Source organism: Lampetra planeri, chromosome 25, assembly GCF_965212315.1.
Source record: "Lampetra planeri chromosome 25, kcLamPlan1.2.h2, whole genome shotgun sequence".
Lineage (NCBI taxonomy): Eukaryota > Metazoa > Chordata > Hyperoartia > Petromyzontiformes > Petromyzontidae > Lampetra > Lampetra planeri.
In genome coordinates, this window is record NC_136131.1 from 3,398,753 (window position 1) to 3,418,947 (window position 20,195).

A 20,195-nucleotide genomic window follows, 5' to 3' on the forward strand; every position below is an offset into this window, starting at 1 on the left:
TTAAATAGTTTAACATTTCTTCATCTAATCATATCTATTGCATCGTATCGTGCCTTCGTGTACAACACGAAGGAAATGTCTGTGCAATAGAATTGTTTATTCACAGACCCACACATCAATTCCATAATTCGGTATTCTTTGAAATCCAACTGTTGACATTTGAGCACAGCTGCCCAAGACAGACGCTAGGAATTCCGTGGTAATGTAGGAAAGCAATAAAGATTGTGCTGGGTAGGATGTGTGCGCTGAACGAAGGAGGGCCTATTACCGAGACATGCATTGGAGTCCCCACGAGTCCGGCAATTAAGGGTAAGAGTGGACCTTGGACCAGTTGGTGAGATACTGTGAGAACAGATATTGGAGGTCACGTGTATACTGTGCAGCAGCTGCAGAATCTGAATGATTTTGCACCTCCATGTATTGCGGAGTTGCTGCCCCCATACGTTCCAACAAGAACTATGAGTTTGGCGTAATTAGATCTCCTCTGCATCCCCAGAACGAACCTCATGTCCATGGACAGCGATCTATGGGCCTTCCATTCCGTGGCAAACGGAATTTGGAACTCTCTGAGCCTTCACTTCTGTGGCACCCAGACTGTGGGACTCTTTGCCGAAGGAAGTCGGGAAGTCCGACTCAGTTGGGACCTTCAAGTCCCACCTAAAATAATTCCTCTTTCAGAAGGCATTTTCTATTTTAACTCAGCCACTTCTGACTTATCCCCCTCTCCCATTGCTGTTGACGTAAAGAACCTTGTGATTTTATGAAAGGTGCTGTATAAGCTGTAATTCTTCTTATTAAATAGTGGATGGTAGAAATCATTGGCGAATTGTGATGGCATCAATGGCTCTGGCTGTGATGACATTTTGATTTGGGCGTCCAAACAGAAACTAAATTCTCAGCACATATTATTAGAGAAAAGATGCAATGCCTCTGGCTCTACTCCTTCACTGGCATCGATTATTTCTGTCTCAAATTCATGCAGGGCGTGAGGGTTTTTCCACACAGACGAGAACTTTCACTGCACAGAGAGGATTCCATCTCCACACACAAGATATATGTACCGCAGTCACTTGAGTTGTTTAGTGGCAACCGGTATCCTGGCAAACGGTTCATGTTATCGACGACCGGTTTTCAAAGGTTAGGAAACGGTTACCAGATCCTGCCCGGAACGTTCGAGATGAACGCACCAATCGGCACGCGCGAAACTACAGACACCGCAGCACGCGCGACTCTGATTGGCCAGCGGCAGCCGTCTCAAGAGCACCTGCGCCTACGGCAGCCAATCGAATCCTTGCGTGGTACAGTTTCGCTTCTCAGTTGTTGAGGTGAAAGGTCATGATTCTACCGGGAAATTGCTCGCTCGTGTCACTGGTGGTGGAAGGACCTCCACTAGAGGGAGCTCTAGAAGATATCTAATCTCGTCCTCCACGCTAACCAAATGTTTGGTAGAAGTGGGTGTATCCACAGTATACCCCACCGCATAGAACCTGCCAATATAGTTACTGTGGAGGACCCATTATACTGCTTGATGGACAGATGCGGGGGAATTTTTAAGAAACTCGGCAGCATCGTTTCAACTGCCGTGTTTGGAGACTGACTCTAAGCCTACCTCCGGACTGCCAGTGTGCTAGGCCAATGTGCTCATCATTATCACTACATGGCAGCTCCCTCTGTCTCTAAGCTACAAAGGTAACACTGCTGTGTTTATTGCTCTAGACCAGCGGTTTTTAACCTGGGGTGCACGCACCCCCTGGGGGTGCCAGATGCCCTTTCTGGGGGTGCGAGACATGGCCAGATCTCTTCCGAAGATAAATAATCGAATCACAAATGAAGCACAGACACATAAGTGCAACTACTTTGTTTCATCAAACCCTCTATGTATTTATTAACATGATTTTTTTTTTTACTATTAAAAACCAAAGGGGTGCAGGGCTGCAGTAAAGGTTAAGAACCACTGCTCTAGACATTTGGCTTCGTATTTTCATTCGGCTACCGGTATAATGCATTTTGTTTTAACAACCACACCTGCCGCTCTTATATAATCCACGGGAGCTGTAGGATCCTCACATATCTTCGGCAATATCATTCCTATTATCCGTGATTTCCCCCCCCCCCTGCAGTGAAGTGGAGGAAATTCGTGGGTAACGTAGCAGATAACAGGATCTACGAAGTCCACCCCCCGCACTCCGGTGGATAACCAGAAGATCGACCTTCTCGGTTTACGCAAAAATAATCGTGAGCATTTGTCGTCTAGAATATGAACAACAAAATCCTCCACAGAGCTTGTCTTTCAACGTAAAACAAATTAAAGTATTTATTACCCGTGGAAATGGGAGCCATTTCGCAAAGAGAGGGACTTATGCCTGTAAGATCGATCAGCAGTTCACCAGCATTGATTCATGCAAGTCTGACTGATGTTGAGACGCTGTGTGTCGAAACCGGTCCAGAGTTTGCTTGTCTTGAACCAACACTGCCGAAATGATGCACTCACAAAATGCCGTGCAGCCGATGGGCTGCGTAAGGAATTCGTCTAATTATAAATACATTGTCTGCTTATTTATTTAGCAATTTAAAGCGCGCAGCGATTCATGAATGACGATTCAAACAAAGAATCACGATTCGGGCTCGGCATTCAATTCAACAATTGATCATGCTTTTCACCCCTTTGCTCTGGTGAATTGCATTAAAGTTCACGCAATTACAGAGACATATCCCAAAGCCCTTTACATTGGGATACGGAGTGCAGACTTTGACCAGAGGCGTTCCGAAACGGCACCATGCCTGGGGAGATGCTTCCCATCCCCAGGGTGCTGTGACTTATGAAGGTTGACACGTGGCTTGAGGCCGCATCGATCGTTCGGTCAGAGCTGCTAACTACTTCTAAGGGGCTTTCAGAGAGTGCCGGTGTGTGTGTGTGGCGTGCCACCTCCAGGGGAATGTGCCCGTCATGAAAAAACACGTACACAGAGGCCGTCCATTAATGACGTCACGCGATTTTTAACAATTTTTGACCCCTCTCCTTCGTCACACGACGTCACAAAAAGTCAGACCCCACCCCCTCAAATATGACGTCACAAATCTCTGCCCCCCCCCCCAAAAAAAAAATATAAACATGCTTCAAATCGCTTTAAACTATTGTCATTGTAGTGCGTATTTAACGTGGCGCTGCACTCTGATGTTGTAGAAGAAAACATTTATAAAAAAGTATATTGAATTAAGTAGAACGTGTTGTCTATATTTATTTAAAGTTGCGCATTTTGATATGACGTCACATTTCTCAAACCCTCTCCCCTCGTCACATGGTCACAAATATCTGACCCCCCCCCCCGCCACTAGGTGCGTGACGTCATTTATGGACGGCCCCACACGCCGTCGCTCTGCGTCTCTCTTGAGCTTTTGACCAGCGACGTGGTTTCGCTTTTAAACACACGGCCGTAGCAACGTGCTCACGCTTAGCGTCGCCGATGCAAATTGCATCGCGCAATTGCCGAGGTACAGCCGAAGAAGCTGCGGAGGTTGCCATGCGGGTGGCTGAGCCAGTGCCAACAAATTGCCCCGCAGTTCTATCTATTGAGACGCGTTCCAGCCAATCAGTGAGTGGGGGCACCTGAGCACCCAGAGAGAAATCCCAAGCGCGCGAAGGGAGGGAGCAACGCTCGATCCCACCACGGACGGCATCAGTCCGCACAGGGGAAGGGGATGTCGCTTGTGCGGTGGTTATCCAGCAACCCTCGCTGATGCCTCCACAGTGCTGGATATTTAAAGGGGCTGATCTGCCCCTACTGTCGTTTTTTTACACTACTGTATTTACACAGGACTGTATATTCGTACAGTACGATATAGTTGTACAGTACGGTATAGTTGTACAGTACGGTATATTTGTACAGTACTGTATATTTGCACATTGCTGTATGTTTGTAGTGCCGTATATTTGTACGTTTCTATATATTTGTACAGAACCGCATATTTGTACAGTACTGAATATTTGTACAGTACTGCGTATGTGTACAGTACCGCATATTTGTACAGTGCTGTATATTTGTTCAGTGCTATATAATTTCCCAATAGCTAAGACCACGCCGAATGCACCCCCACGCGTCAGGCCTGGTTGAGTACTTTGATGAGTGACCACCACAGCTTGCCAGGTGTTATTCCAGAACCGATCTGTGTGTTTGGTTTGTTGTCCTTCCCTCCGCACCTCCAATTAGCACGGTTGGCTACGTACGGCGCGGAAGAAGTTCAACAACTTACGTGGGGCTATGAGGTGTGTGGCAGGAGAAGGCAGTAACCGAGTGCTACCTCGTGTGTAGTGGGTTTTTCTCCAGCTTCCAATAAATGCATGCACTCACGCGATATTGGCAAATACATCCCAATGCAATGCAGGAACCCTCCTGCAACTCAATGGGGCTTTCTCTGGGTAAATAATCCACGTTCATTGGAATATTCTTCCAGGCTCCTCGTTAGCAGTTCCCAAACAGCAATTAGGGAGAGAGAAAACAATATAGCAAGGGACGAGTTAGGTCACACTTGAAAATGTTTCGGCTTCGGTTGTTGTGAATGCAGTAAACACGGCTGTAGTTTGCATCTTGCAATTCCAGACAATGTTAGGAGGTTTTGCCTGGTAACGCCTTATTAATTTGAACGGCTTTCACTTCGGCAAGCACAGTACAGTATTGCTATGTTTGTCTTGGCGTGCATGCTGCATACTCTCGATCAGGTGATGGAGATCCTTCTTGACTGGATGAGGAAGATGTTGGCTTGGATCACGAGCCTCTAGGCTCTGACAATTCCTCTCCCTTTATCGAGGCTCCACAGTCTACGGGGAGGGCTCTCTATTACAACGATATAAAGCGGTCAAATATTTGGGATGTATTTGCCTACGATGCACGGTGAAGTAAAATAGCTCTCATCCTTTATTTTGTTACGGTTTATGAGCACATAGCCCAAAGGCCCCAAATCCCTTGCAGCCAGCAACAAACGGCAATCTTGAGGATTTAATCAAAACAATAACCATGTTTATTGTCTTTTGCGAGGTTGTAAGAACCAGGGGAAAGAATATAAAACACATTTTATTTTATCCAGGTGAGGTCCACTGAGCTAAGTAGCTCTTTTTCAGAAGCGACCTGGCCACAAATAGCTCAACGAAGTGGCTTATCACGTGGAAATGTAGAGCGGCTAAATACTCTAGACATACATTGATTCTAAATGTGAAGGGAAAAACCGGAGGACCCGGAGAAAAATCTACACGACTGCGGGGAGAACTCACGGACCCCAAATATACAGCAGGCGTCAGGGTCAGGATTGAACTTACGACCTGCATACCAGGCGAGGTAGTTAACATCTCGCCACCGTGGTGCCTCATGATAGGAAAAAGATGCAAGGTCCAGCAGTGCAAGGACAGAAGCAGAAGTGACGTTATGACCTGCAGTGTGGTGGTTGAGCATAGTATGGAAAATATGGCTGCCACCGTTTGCGGGTCTTTTTTGTTGTTGTAAATCTGCATCTGTCAAAACATACTCCTCCTTTCCACGTGGGCGGCTCAGAGACGAACACGGATAACGGGGGCAACTTTTCCCCGACTTCTGCTCAACTCCTCTAACCTACCGACCGGCCGCGGAGATCAGGAGTCGTGCCGTGACTTCAGAGGACCTATCCCGGGTGCTCTCAAGCCACCGCAGACAAAAACGCGAATAGCAGATCAACGTGGACAAGAGATGAACGTGGATAATGATGCTGCTGCACTGGCAGTGGTGCACAAACACAATGAACAAAAATAACTCGACGCGCTCATCAATAACACTGTTTGGCCTTAAAAGGAAAACAAGAAAATAATCGGTGACGTTTCGGGCAATGGCCCTTCGCAGCACATGAAGTATTGCAATCGCACTGGCCCCTCCCTCGTTGACTGCTATCGAGAAGAGTATTTGCCTGAAACGTCGCCGATTTTATTTGTATATATATACTTCTTATATGGCCACAGTGCTGTTGATGAGTGTGTTGGGATTTTAAGGATAATAGATGAACGTGGACAACACAAATACCATCATCGCCATCACGATCACCATCGCCACCATCCATTATAATCATCATTGCTTGCACTACCATCATCATCATAGATTAATTGTCAATCCACTGCCGGATAAAAGTTTCCCCATGTTGTGGGCATGAAAAATAGGGACGGTAAAGGCGTGGAGGTGACAACCGGTCTCGCTCCAGCAAATTAATTGATTTCATCGCTCAATTTCCACAGTCTACACAACTCAACGCATTTTCTTCACGGCCATGTGCCCCGCAAATGCTGTAATCATAGGTTTTTTTTTTACGCACCCTACAGCTCCCACGGATAATATGAGTCATTGGTAATAGGGCCCGTGCGTAAGAGGAATTCTACTGATGTAGACCATGTGCTGTTATGTGTTGCTGTGAATCAAAATGGCTATACATCTAATTCGCGAAAGCAATTTTGCAAATGCAGTCCTCCCTCCTCCTCCCCCTCCTTCGTATGGCTGATGTTGATGCAGAGCAACAGCTATAATTTCTCATTGAGGTGCTTGAGGCAGATGATGATTGCATCAGGAGTAGCGGAGTGTATCGCTGTGACGACACCCCCCTTTCGTATTCGTGAATCGGGAATTGAGTCGTTATACGTTCAATGGGTTCTGTTCTGGGTGACTACGGCACACGACCAGAGGGGAGTTTTTTTCCATTTTCCATCTATGCATTGTGTATCCGCATCTGCCATTCGCAAATACAGCGTGAATAAATAACTCCCCGTAACTGCCATTGCCCGCGCTTCACCTGCATTTGCAAAAGGGCCCTGCCAAAAGGGCCCTGCCAATCAATGCACAATAAAACATTGACAACAAAACTGTGGTGCAGAATGAAAGCGCGTACAGTCAGTCCACTCAGAGGCGCAGCGGGTGACAAGCGTACAATGTCACATTACGGAACTCAAGTACGTATGTATATATGTTGAACTTCTTTCGCACCGTACATAGCCAACCGTGCTAATCGTAGGTGTCAGGGGAGGACAAACTAAATATAAAAGTCAGTTCTAAAAGAAATGAGTTTTCAATATAGATTTAAAAGTGCAAAACTCCAGTGGCTTCCTAATATCGGAAGGAAGAGCGTTCCAGACAGCCGCAGAAGCGCATTTGAAAGCGTGCGATGCAGCGGCCGTCTTATGTACAGTGTGCAATAATGTAGTTAAGCCGATTTAAAATCCACGCTTAAAAAAACCGTCTGCACCCCCCCCCCCCCAGGCTACAATGTCAACCCATTGCAGCCGCATATCTCTTGTCCGACGTAGGCAAGGCGGGTCAGTTGGAAAATCCTGGCTCCACATCTGCCCCACCCCACCACCACCATCGGGCCCTTCCCGCGGCTGCCCCCCCCAACTGGGAGGTGTTGGGTGCAGTGTTTACCACTGGAGAGCGCGGCTGTGCATCCCTCCCATCTATAATTAGGAATGGCCCCCGCACAGCTGCTGACCCCCACATGGCTTTGGTTGTTCACTCGCCCATGAGCCAAAGGAGGCCAAGAATTGGCGTCGCATTTGAGACCCGCGTTTTTTGTTTGTCAACTTTGCCATCGCACCCGGGGCTCAAACTCGGGGTCTCAGAGTTGCTGGCTCAGTGCCTTAACATGGGCATTGCATTGGTCCCCCTCCTCCGCCTCCCTCCACACAGCCACCAGGTCATCTCAAAAGTTGATATTTAAACCGTGGTTTCGGGGGAGGGCCACAGCTACATTGCTGAACCCTCGGACAGTTGTTCAACTCAAGCTGGGTGGCAACAAATAGAAGGTGCTCAACTCCAGTGGCTCCTGAGATCTTTATTTTCTTTGTCGTGTGCTTTGCAGTGCAACGGATTGTCCATTAACTCCAATGGAAAGACACGGGCAGGATGGTGCAGTTTCAGATTGTGATATGTTTTTTCGCTTCACTTGCTGATACTCTATTCGATATAGAGGATGGGGGCTCTTCTACTTACGAACGAGTTGGGTTCCAGAGGCCTGTTCGTAAGTCGATTCGTTTGTAAGTCCAACTTTACTTCTGTCAATTAAAAACATGTTGTACGGTATCTACACTAAACACGTTGAATGACTTTAAACGTGGTATAATCTCTTGTAGATGTAAATGCCAATACCACCATCTATTGCGCGGCGGTTGAACTTATGACTTTCGGTCCAAACAGGCAACTGGACATACGGATAGTTTTGTTAGTATCTCTGAAAGTTCGTAAGTCGAATGTTCGTAAGTAGAGGAGTCTGTATGGCCCATAAGTCTGGAATCATAGGAAAAATAAGTATAACCCGTAAAAACAAAGTTTTTCACTATAAATCCTTTATATGCGTGGCAGCGAACTTAATATAAAGGATTTAAAAATATATTCGCCTGTGGAGGACGCGGGGATCGATCCCGCGACCTTTGGCATGGGAAGCGAGGGCGCTACCAACTGCGCTACTCCGCCACGGCCTTTGGAGGGGTTACGCTCTGGGCTCTTATACTGTGACGTTCAGCCAAAGTCATGAATGAGTTCTATTTGAATATATGTAAAATAATTTTTTTTTGCCTAAACAATGTAACATTTTGGGAATTTTTTTTCACGAACATTAATTGTCTCGCACAACGAGTCTGTGTGCAAAATATCAGCTCGATTGGATCACTGGAAGTGGGTTAAAAACGACCGAAAGATTTACACGGTCGTAAGCAAGCAAGCACGCAAGCAAGCAAGCACGCAAGCAAGCAAGCAAGCAAGCGAACTTAATAAAAGTAAACCCGTAAAAAAAGTTTTTCACTATAAATCCTTTATATGCGTGGCGGCTAGAGTCTTCTCGTCCTCTGGCTTGAGATGGCTGCCACCTATGGGTCAGATGATTGTCTGCCAGTATTAAGCAATTGGTAATTAAATATTTAATTTGTTTTCCCTAAACAGTGTAAAATTTTGGAAAACATTTTTCACGAAAATTAATTGTCACACACAACGAGTCTGTGTGGAAAATGTCAGCTCGATTGGATCACGGGAAGTGGGTTAAAAAACGACCGAAAGATTTACACGGTCGTAAGCAAGCAAGCACGCAAGCACGCAAGCACGCAAGCAAGCAAGCGAACTTAATATAAAGGATTTAATAAAGGATTTAATAACTAATTTTTGTTTGTTTCTGCAGGCCCAAGATTTCTCTGAGTAATGAAGAACGAGTCCACATAATTCTACTCATAGGAAATCGGATTCGAAGGGAGGTCGCTGTTAAATTTAACAGACTGCATCCAGACCATCAGCCAATAACACAGAGCTGTGTTTTTCCTATGATTCCAGACACCCTGTATATGTAAAATGAACATAAACTAAAGCGTACAATGCGTGAACTTGCTCATCTGTGTTTATTGCAGCATTGGATGAATCCTGATGTGGTGTGTAGTGAGAAAGCATATAATGTGCGACTTTGCGTCACACTCCAATTCAACAAAAAACATCTCAGCTGACAGCTGCTCGTGTACGTTACGTGGTTTATTCATACGCGATTATCACATCACAACTGCATTACAGGGAAATCGGTTATAATGAAATGTGTATGTTAATCCATGCCAAATGCCCAATTGACATAGTGCAATTGGCCTACTGAAATACAATGAATATCGCGTGTGTAATGCACTGTGTATCCCATTTCAATGTCATTATGCATAGACCCAGCTGTCAATATCAGTGTTATTAATATTATAACCTATTTATGTTACTTTAAATGTGTGCTGTTTCTTTTTTCCCCTCGCAGAGTTACACTCTTACGTAAAATGATGCATCGTATTTCAATCACATTAGGACGAAAGTGTATCAAATGTGTGTCTGCGAGCGACTGGCATTCGATGAACGTTTACAATGAGCTGCAGCTAAATATTTAATGGTTACGTTAACCCCTTTAGTTAAAACCCTAAGGGCCTCAGCGACAAGGTGGCAAAGGAGAGGCCCGCAAGTGGAACGCAGGTATGAGCATATCCAGAGCAGTGGTGGCGAATCTATGGGCCGTGGGCCGTATCCCAACGAGAGTTGCCACCTGTAAACAAAGCCATTCGAGGTCTAAACGCTCATAAATGGGCGTCACTGATTGGCTGAGGGCATGGCTCAGCCCGACTTACGAGCGCTCGGATTGGCCGAAATTGCCGCCCGCGTCCATAACGTAAGCATACTGTTAATCACAAATTTTAACGTTAGAAACCATGGAGGTCCTATGGGAGGCGAAACGTTAATCAAAAAACCGTTAACCAATGTCAGTGTTAACTGAGAGACTTGTATTAGAGTGGTTGTTACATCTTGGCAGTATTAACCAGGGCGGCCACTGCATTCGACCCTGTGACCCTCTGCAACGGGCGGGGAACGCCCTTTCCGCTTGGGCCGCGTCACCGCCCACAATTGCTTGGATCCAATCGGTAAATGGGGGCTTGATCCGATCCTGAGCAGGATCAATCAGATTTCAAACTCGGTTAGGCATAAATCAATAATTGTGCATGATCCCGTGCAACGTTACAATGCAGAGAACAGAAATGTGTGTTTAACTACTGGACTTTCTTTCATTATTCAAGTTGAAAAAGTTTAATTTACTGAGAATTCAGCTACATGATTAACGGTGACGCTAATTGAGTTAAATATAGTTACTGTCTGTCAGGACAGCCTGGAGCGGAGGAGTTAGAATAATGGGACAGTTTTATACACAAGGGACAAGTTCCATTTCGAGTTTAGGGGGGGTTATTTAATTTAAAAAATTACGTTAATTTTGTAGTAAACAAGTCTAAATTGGCTCTTCTCCAGTGGCTAAATGGACACGGTCCAATCAGCCAATCGTAACCTGACCTTGTCTATTGGGTCACATTCTGATGGAAGCGTGGTCGGTCTTATCCAATTTAGTTTTTAAAAATAGAATTGTATCAGATCCAATTTAAACCAAGCCGATCATAATTGTCGCATGAAAAATAATAGCAAAGCGAGCCTGTGGTAAAACATCATCCTTTAAAGGGGGTTAGCAAATTAAGTACCATATTGTGAATACCAGTTGGTGGGAAATCAGCAATCCCAGTACTGTTTCACAATGTGGAGTTTCACCACATTTATGTATGTTGAAGTTATTTTGCACCGTACGTAGCCAACCTTGCTAATTGGAGGTGCGGGCGGGGAGAGGACAACAACAATTATATGGCACTGATGAAAATTCGGAATTGGCAAGGCCCATTTAGAGATCTCCCCTCTGATCCAAAACACTATTACCCATCTTCTTGGTTCTTTCGGTAAAGTCACGTAGAAGGGAAGTAATAAAATAATAAAAATAAAACATAATAAAATAATTATCACGACGTTTTGGCCACAACGCAAGCAGCCGTCCTCAGGTGAAACCAGGTCTGTCGAGGCGACAGCGTCTGAATGAAACAGCACACGTGCTTGGAGCATATATATAAGCTGGGTTGGAAGGGGGGGGGGAAAGGGCGCCTTGACAAAATAATTTGCATATCAAGAGGAATTTAGCATATTTATGGGAAATGCAGGTATGTGATTAGTATTACTTATGTCTGTACTAATCACATACCTGCATTTCACGGGAGCTGTAGGGTGCACATAAACTCCAATTACCCGCAGCCCTATTTTCTTATTATCTGCCATCCATTCAGGGTAAAATGAGTAGCACCGTATATTTGCCCCATTATCTGCAGGACATTTGCAATATTTTAATGGTGCCAAAAATCTCTTTTCAGCATCAAAAACTAAATAAAATAATTGTGTCTGCAGAGATACAAAATGTGAGATATAGACACACACAGAGAAAGATGTAAATACATACACAGGTATGCACAGAGATACGGAGAGAGACAAGGAGACACACAGAGACATTGAGACACAAATGCATAATTGAGACATCCACACACACACCAAAACGGACACACACAGGTATGGAGATACACTCGGAGGTAGACATAAAGACATGGAGCCACACACACACGGTGCCAAACTCTACATGTTATTACTGGCGATACCTGCAGCTACATAGATCGACAGACACATACCTACAAGAACCTTTCCTGTTATGCGTGTAATTAATAAAAAAAATAATCCTACTCTCTGGTTGTTTATCACACTTACTCTTCGTACAAAGGCCAAATATTACAGGTAGGAACTACAGTTCCACACTGCCCACCAGGGATTATTTGTCTGTCGTGCATAGCCCCTCCCAAACATGTACGCTCCTGGATTGGTTGAAGTGCATCACGTGACCACGAGCTTTCTGTCGTGCACGAATGCGCTGTCCAACCAAGTTCCTACCTGCCCACTCCGAAGGAACGTGTAAATGTCTGGATTTTACTTAACTTACTGCACACGTGGACAGTGCAAAACTACACAAATTGATGAGTATAACACTGGGGGAGGGGGCAGTGGGAGTGGGGGCATACTACACTATGGGAACCCCACCGCCTGAGTTCAATACAAGGCCGTAGCCACGGAGTCAACATTGGGGGGGGGGGGCAAATCTTCCAGGTAGCCTGGGGGTCCCCCCCCAGAAAAAAAATCTAAATTTGAAAACTAATTTCCTGCCTAAAATATAAAAAAAATTCACGAACACATAGGATGGATTTTTTGTTGTTACAATAATGTCTAATAGTGTAATGGCAGAGATTAGGGATTAATAAAGTACAACCATAAGCACAATAATATAAACATGAATCTATTTTATAGCAATATATTAGGGGGGGGGGACATTTTGAGCATATTTGAATATTGGGGTGGATGTGTCCCCCTCAATATATATATTCTAATTCCGGCCTTGGTTCAATACCTGGTCATGGCTAAGATCAGTGGCGAGTGATATCTGAACCGGTCCTGGGTCCTTCTCTCACGAACTGGCACTGACCAGTGGTAGTGAAGATGACGTTACAAAACAATCTCCACGACAGTGGTGCGGGCAGGCCTTCATCCAACAGTGGGCTGATAAAAGGACGTCAATTGTCATTGTCACGGTTCTAAGATACTCTGTGTGCGATCACGTGATTTGCGCGTGGTGCTGTTATGGCTGATAACTGGCTCTCGCGTGACTCTGCAGTACTCAGAAATTGACTGCATGAGGTCAAATGATAATCAATATATATCTGCCTGTCTGAGTTATACTCTTGGTAAACCACGGCACTGGAATAATTGTGCAGTGATTGCCATTTTGAGCGGCCTTCATTTTAAATTAATCTTGTGTGATATTTAGGATATATTGCTGTAGACTGTCAAACGCTGCACGTGGAATATGCATTTGATTTGTTCGTATCGACTAAATGGGAGGTGCATGCTTGAGGAGATGCTTCCTTGGAATTACATAGAGATTGAAGAAAAAAATTAGAGATACTCTCTCATATTGGCAGTTATTCAGTGTCAACGGGCTCGGGCAGGACACGGCACTTAGACGAGATGTATGTATCTACGATGTTGAACTTCTTTCGCGCCGTACTTAAGCCAACCGTGTTAATCGGAAATGCAGGGGAAGGACAACAATCTAAACACAAAAAGCAGTTTGAAAGAAATGAATTTTCAAACTAGATGTAAAAGTGCATAGCTCCAATTGCTTCCAATATCGGAATGTTTAAACTGTTCTTGAGATTAATAAAACAAATCATGCTGGATACTATTTGTATGCAAGGCCCATACGTTGACCGGTTTGAAGGTACTTAATATTATGCGAAGAGACGGATGTATTTTGCTTTAATCAACATTTGACAAATGTTGAATGGGCTCTTATATCAGTTTTCAATCTAGATGATTTAATAGTGCATAGCTCCAGTGGCTTCCTGACATCGGAAGGAAGAACGTTCCAGACGGCCGCAGAAGCGTATATGAAAGCGGCGCGACGCGGCGACCGTCTTTGTTCGATGGCTCAGCCAAAAGCCTCTGCGAGGATGACCGGAGTTCACGTGATGGTTTATACTCCTTGACGAGATCAGCCAAGGTGTTGTGGTTCATTTGTGGTAAGCACTGTAGGTGTAGTGAGCGCGACCTCGTAAGCGACGATGACGGCCGATGGATAGGACCGGTGATGGAACGGACGTCGAATGGGGGAAACAAATCCAAGAGCCCGGCCACCACAGAGATGGAGCGTTGAGATATGTTCACGTGCAGGAGTGAGAGGGACGGCAACGGCTACTGGACTATGTGGGATGGTGACGGGGAAATACAAATAAGCCCCGGCAGCTCTGGTAACGAGCGTGGATTATTGTTCAACGAAAAGAGTTAGAAAATGTGATGGGTGATAACACCACTGCCCATAAATATGGGCTTGGCATGGCATTGATGGCTATTGCACAATATAATATGCTTTAGGCACATGAACGTACTGTAGTTTATATCGGCAACGTATATTTATAACGCCTCACATAAGAATAGGAGGATTTAGTGGCAATTTCTAAGAATTAAAGGAATGACACTCAAGTTAACCAGTTTAGAAACGTTATGCAGATGAACTGCAATATTCATAATGACATGCGATGCCTGTGTTCCATTAATTCATCAAGCCGGTGCCCATTCGTATTACGGTACTGGAATCGCATTATCTTTTGAGGAGTGCAGTTATTTTTGGTTTGCGGGAATTTTTATTTTAATGAGACCGAGTTTATTTGACATTCACTTGCAGCAATTACAAACGTTGGGAACGGTGCGGCGGTGAGGCCAACACGCTGCGTCTTCCTCTTGCGGACGAGGGAGCTGAGTCTTTCACTGAAATAAAAACTATACACATTTTGTTTTGTTTTACCAGGTAAGGCCCACGGAGCTACAATGTAGCTCTTGTTCAGAAGCGAGCTGGCCATCAAAATGATAGCTCAATTGTAAATGGATGATCACGTGGAACATTTACAGCAGCCAAATTGTCTAAACGTGTGATGTTGATGCTAAATGGGGAGGGAAAAACCGGAGAACCCGGATAAAAATCCACGTGACCACGGGGAGAACATGCAAACTTCAAATATACAAGCGTCAGAGTGTCGGGATCGAACCCACGAACTCCTGTATACCGGGCGAGATATTTAACTTTCCAGCTGACAGCGTATTTTAATAACCCGCCCCCCCCGCAGATAAATGATGGGATCACCAAGTAAATTCGAACCGTCAAGTTCGCGCAAACTAGCAAGTGGCGCTCTGGTACGTGTCAACCCACTTCACCTCCAGGCCACCACACACACACACACACTGGAGCGTTTAGATTGTGTGTAGAGATCACGCCAAAGGTAAAGGCGCAGCCCTGAAAGTGCATTCTCACACCACCGCTTGGAGGAAAAAAGTCATCAACTTCGAGGACCACCCAAGAAGGGTGTTTCGGCCGACTCTTCCGACGCTGGCTGAAGAGGTGGGGATACCCACACTATACCCCGCCTCAAGTTGACCTGCAGATCGCCTGTGGGGTTTCCCGTGTACACTGCCGGATGTGTTAACCACTGACGCACAGCAACATCCATTTTCACGACGCGTTTTGCAATTTCATTGACACTGCGCGTGTATATTACTGCACGATGGGCTCGCTGTAGATGCGAATTCGAGCGTGGCTATCTCTTCTAACGTACCCTCTAACACTGAGAAATTGTGTTAATCTTCTACGTCGTATGGCTGTTGTTAATGTACAACGACTATAATTTTACAGTGAGCTGAATGAGCCAGATGATGTCGTCAGGAGAAGCGGAGTTGGTGGGTTTTCGCTGTGGTGATGCCTCATTTTTCAATAATGCCATGTCCTTGTTGATTTTTTCGTGTTAATGTCCCACAGAGAGTAACTGGAATCGGAACCGCTGCCTCGTGAGGCAAACTGGCTCAGCGCAGAATGTTCAGACAATCCACCCCCCCATGCAATGCAACTGAATATATAATTCATATGGGTGCTGTGATTGCCGCAGTGAGCATTCCCGGATTCGATTTAAAACATAATTGCAAACGTTGATGCTTATATTTCTCACGGAGAGGTAAACAATGGAGGGTTTGGCTGCCTGACCTTTATCAGGATTCTGTTCTTGCGTCTGGCAATATGCTCAGAAGCTAAATGCTAATCCTGAGGTCTGCGAGCCACACGATGACTTCAGGAGAGAGTCTGTGGAGTTTTGGTTTACAAAAATGTTGGCCATAGCTTTTGGTTGCATGGCCACAATCGCACTACGGTACTTTGTCTTTAGTTTGTGATGAACTGACGTTTTTATTTTAATCAGAAAAACACGAGGGTTGGAGCACGAGTGGCTCTCCACACAGCTACTTCCGACTTCATGATCGTCGTCGTGGTGGACTTGCACAGACCTCCCCCGCCCCCCCAATTTGGGGACAAAAGTCCAATACCGGTGGTACAGACAGACGTCTCAGAGCCCCCCCTCCCCCCCCCCAAAAAAAAACCCTCCAACAACCGCGAAAGTGAATGTTAGAAGAACGCAGCGATTATTTCTCAAGTAAGCAGCACAACGTGCACGCATAAAGCGCACGGCGGTTTGAGGTGACGCGCGCGAACACGTGACCCGACCGAACGTCCAGTCGACCCAACAACGGCCACATGCACCCCACCCCGCAAGTGCGAGGCGTCGTTGAGATGGAGGGGTAGAGGAGGCATAGCAACAAAAACATATAACTCAGGGGTAGGCGGGGAGGGCACGACACGGTGATGAACAAGCTTCAAACAAATGCTTAGGGCAGTGGTTCTTCTTCTTAACCTGGGGTGCACGCTGGGGGGGGGGTGCAAGATGCCCTTTCTGGGGCGTGCGAGACATGGGCAGGTTTTTTGTTATCGAAGGTAAATAGTCGAAAACACAAATTAAGGACGGGCACGTGAGTAGCAACTTACTTTGTTTCATCAAACCCATGTGTATTAAGGGGCGCAAGGCTGCGGTAAAGGTTAAAACGCGAAACAGACCGCATAATGATCCGACCTGCCTTTGTCTCTAACGCACGCTGCCGCCGCCGCGATCACCACCCTCCTGTGTGTGTGACCAAAAGCTGTAACAACAACACCAACATCTTTTCACTTGACAATGTAAAAGGTTGGTGGGGGGGGGCTCAACTTTCAGTAAGGGGGGCCGGGGGAGTGGTGGAGTTGATTTGGCTTCCGACCGAAAACAATCAGCGACCGACAATCAGTGCTCAATTTCATCCGCTGAGAATCCGACGCAACGCTGTTCCGGATGATATCGAGCGAGAAGGGAAGCCCCCCCCCGCCCACGAAAATCACCGTCTCTCCTTTACCTTTGAGTATGAGCGGCTCTCGGCCTTCCTTGCGGAGCGACTCGACCACCAGGTGGAGCGGCTGCGAGGTCTGGACGCACGCGGGCTCGCTCGTCGCCTCGTCGTACACCACGATGTCTCCCCGCTCCTTGCCGAAGTGCGCGCCTCCTCCTCCTCCACCGCCACCGCCTCGCGCGCTCAGCAGGTCCAGCACCGTGATCTTGCCCTGCTGCAGCCGTCTCCTGCTGATCTTGTCCGTGCAGTTGATGTGCACGGCGCCGCGGATGTGGCTCTTGTTGAACTCGATGAAGGGCCTGCAGTCGATGATCACCGGTCCACCGGCTCCTCCGACCTCGACGACGCCGTCATCGTCTGGCGCGTCATCATCGCCCCGCGTCTGCTCGAAGCGCCTGGCTCCCGCTCGGCGCTTCTCCTGCTGATGCTGCTGCTGGTGCTGGTGGTGGTGATGACTCCGCCTGTTCAAAGCCGTGGCCCTCGCGATCCTCTTGGCTAGTTCGTTCGGCCAGATGGTTCGCACCGCCGACGCTCCCGGCGGCTCCGCTTGGGAGGAGGGGGAGGACGAGGAGGAGGAGGACGAGGACACTGTCGACGACGTCTTGGTCGGGGTGGTCGTCGACGACGACGAAGCCGAAGACGCCGATGACGCGGCCGCGGACGAGGCGGACGAATTGCGGTGGGCGAGCGGCGGCTGATGGTCGGAGATGGCCCCGCTCGCGTTGCTGGTGGTGCTGCTGCTGGTACTGCTGGTGCCCTTGCCGTCCTGCGCCAGCGTGGAAGACAGCGAGCCTTTGGAGGCACCGACCACCGAGCTCCCGACTCGAGCGGCTCCGATGCCATGCTGCTGCTGTTGCTGCTGCTGTTGTTGCTGTTGTTGCTGCTGCTGCGAGTCCCGCAGGAGGCGTGAGCACGACGGGCAGATGTTGATCTGCTGCTGGCCCAATGCTCTACCACCCTCAGGTCCATAGTGTCCACTCGTGGACGGCAAGAAGGCCAACACGGCCGGCTGCTGTTGCTGCTGCTGTTGATGGTGATGATGATAATGCAGATGATTGTGTTGCTGCTGTTGCTGCTGCTGATGCTGGTGGTGTTGAAACAGGTGCTGATGCTGGAGACGATGGTTATAGTGGTGATCCTGCTGCTGCTGAAGTTGCTGCTGCTGCTGATGATGGTGATGGTGGTGATGATGATGGAATCCCAGCCCCGGGCGTCCGGACGGTACCACGGCTACGTCGGCACTGGCTGAGCGCTCCACGCACGACGTCGCGTTGGGGGTGCTGCCGCTGCCGGCGCAACAGCTGCTGGGGCCGCTGCATCCACAGGACAGCGAGCGAATGGGACCTCCCCTCCTGGTGGCGGGCATATACCGCGTGTAGCTGACGCTGATCTGCCTCGCCTGGCAGTGGACCGTGGTGGTGGTGGAGGTGGTTGTGGTGGTGGTGCAGAAGACGGTGGAGTTGATGGAGCGCTGCTCGTCACCTGGTGTGGGACAACTATCGCCAAGCTCCTGGAGTTGCCGGCGAATGTCTGCTGCTGCTGTTAATAGTGACGATGTTGCTTCTGGAGTTGCTGCTGCTGCTGCTGATATTGATGCTCCCGCTGCTGTAGTGGCGTTCGAGTGGACCGCGAGGATGCGACGACGAGACGTTTGCTTGAATCTCAGCTGCTGCTGGGTCGCCAGCGTTTGAGATGTGAGCACGGTTCTGCTGTTGACGCTGCTGCTTTTCCTGCTGCTTGTCCTGCTGCTGCTGCTGCTTGTGATCACGCTCCCGCCGCCGCTGCTGCTGGTGATGCTGATGAAGCTGCTAAAGCGGCTGTACGAAGAGGCGGCCACCAGAAGGCGTCCGTCCAGTGGAGACGGAGGCATCACAGTGCCGCTTACGGGGGATGACCGGGGCGAGTAAGTGGGGTTACGCTGCAGGGAGTGGTGCTGGTGGTGGGTGGGGGGGGGTCTGACTATGCGGTTGGGGAGGGATGGGGAGGGAGGAGGGGGGCGGACGGATGCGCGCTGTGGGTCTGGGGCGCCTCGGACATCAGATCGGAGCCGCGCAAGTGGCAGGCAGACGGGCTGTGGGGAGATGGGATGGAGAGAGTGTGTGTGGGGGGGAGAAATAGGTTTTAAAAGTAGAGGATTTGAGCGAGGAGGATGGGGAGGGTGAAGAGGACGCGAAGGTACGGGGCGAGAGCGGTGTGGAGAGGAAAGCGAGCGGGGTAGTCTGGATCTGAACAAAGACGACTGTGTGGTGTTAAGAGTGGGACGCAAGCACAGCAGTAGCAGCGGGCCACGGATTGGAAGGGGGAAAGAGAGGCAGAGGGGAGAGAGACGCAGCGACGTTCGGGACAGTGGACATCCAGAGATGAAGGGGAAGGATGAGCGAGAGAGACAGAGAGAGAGACGTGGACACAGATTATACGAACATTTTTGAACCGTTGACATTAAGGAATGAATACGATTAACGTTCGGGAAGGGTGGACAGAGAGGGAGGGAGGGAGGGACGTGGAGAGAGATACACACGGACGTTTGGAAACGTGAATAGCCTGAATCCGCGGCGGGGAGAGAGATAAGAGAGAAAGGGTTGACGGGTGGGTGATGATTACAGAATGAAGACAAAGACGGAGACGAGGAAACTGCGGCCGAGGGGCAGCGTGCGCCCACCCAAAGCCTCTTCCCCGTACACAACAGCTGCTGAGATCAACCGCGCCGCGATCGTATTGGGGCGGTCGTGGTTGGTGATGGTCGGGTGGTCCTTTTAGCGCGTTGGTTGTGGGGGGGGGAGGCGGGGTGGGTGGAGGAGGGGGGTGCTGGATGGATGGAACCGAGGGGATATGAACCAGAGAAGGGGGGGAGGGGGTCTACGTGGATGGGGTTGCGAGGGGAGCTCTGGGCGATAACTAATTTGAGCAACGCTGGGATAGATGAGCGGCGTTTATAGCCGACTGAGTAGGCAGCGCGAGCATTCGAGGCTGCGTCTAACT

The 20,195-nt window shown here is 48.1% G+C and overlaps 1 protein-coding gene across 1 annotated transcript in view; it reads right to left on the reverse strand.

Moving 5' to 3' along the window:
* LOC144727254 (uncharacterized) overlaps positions 1–19,148 on the reverse strand; it is an 80,475-nt gene extending 61,327 nt beyond the window's left edge. The window contains exon 1 of the mRNA XM_078605946.1: positions 17,223–19,148. Within this exon, the coding sequence (XP_078462072.1) occupies positions 17,223–19,086 (1,864 nt within the window). The 5' untranslated portion in view covers positions 19,087–19,148. The remainder of the gene's footprint in view (positions 1–17,222) is intronic.
* Between the last annotated feature and the right edge of the window lie 1,047 nt (positions 19,149–20,195).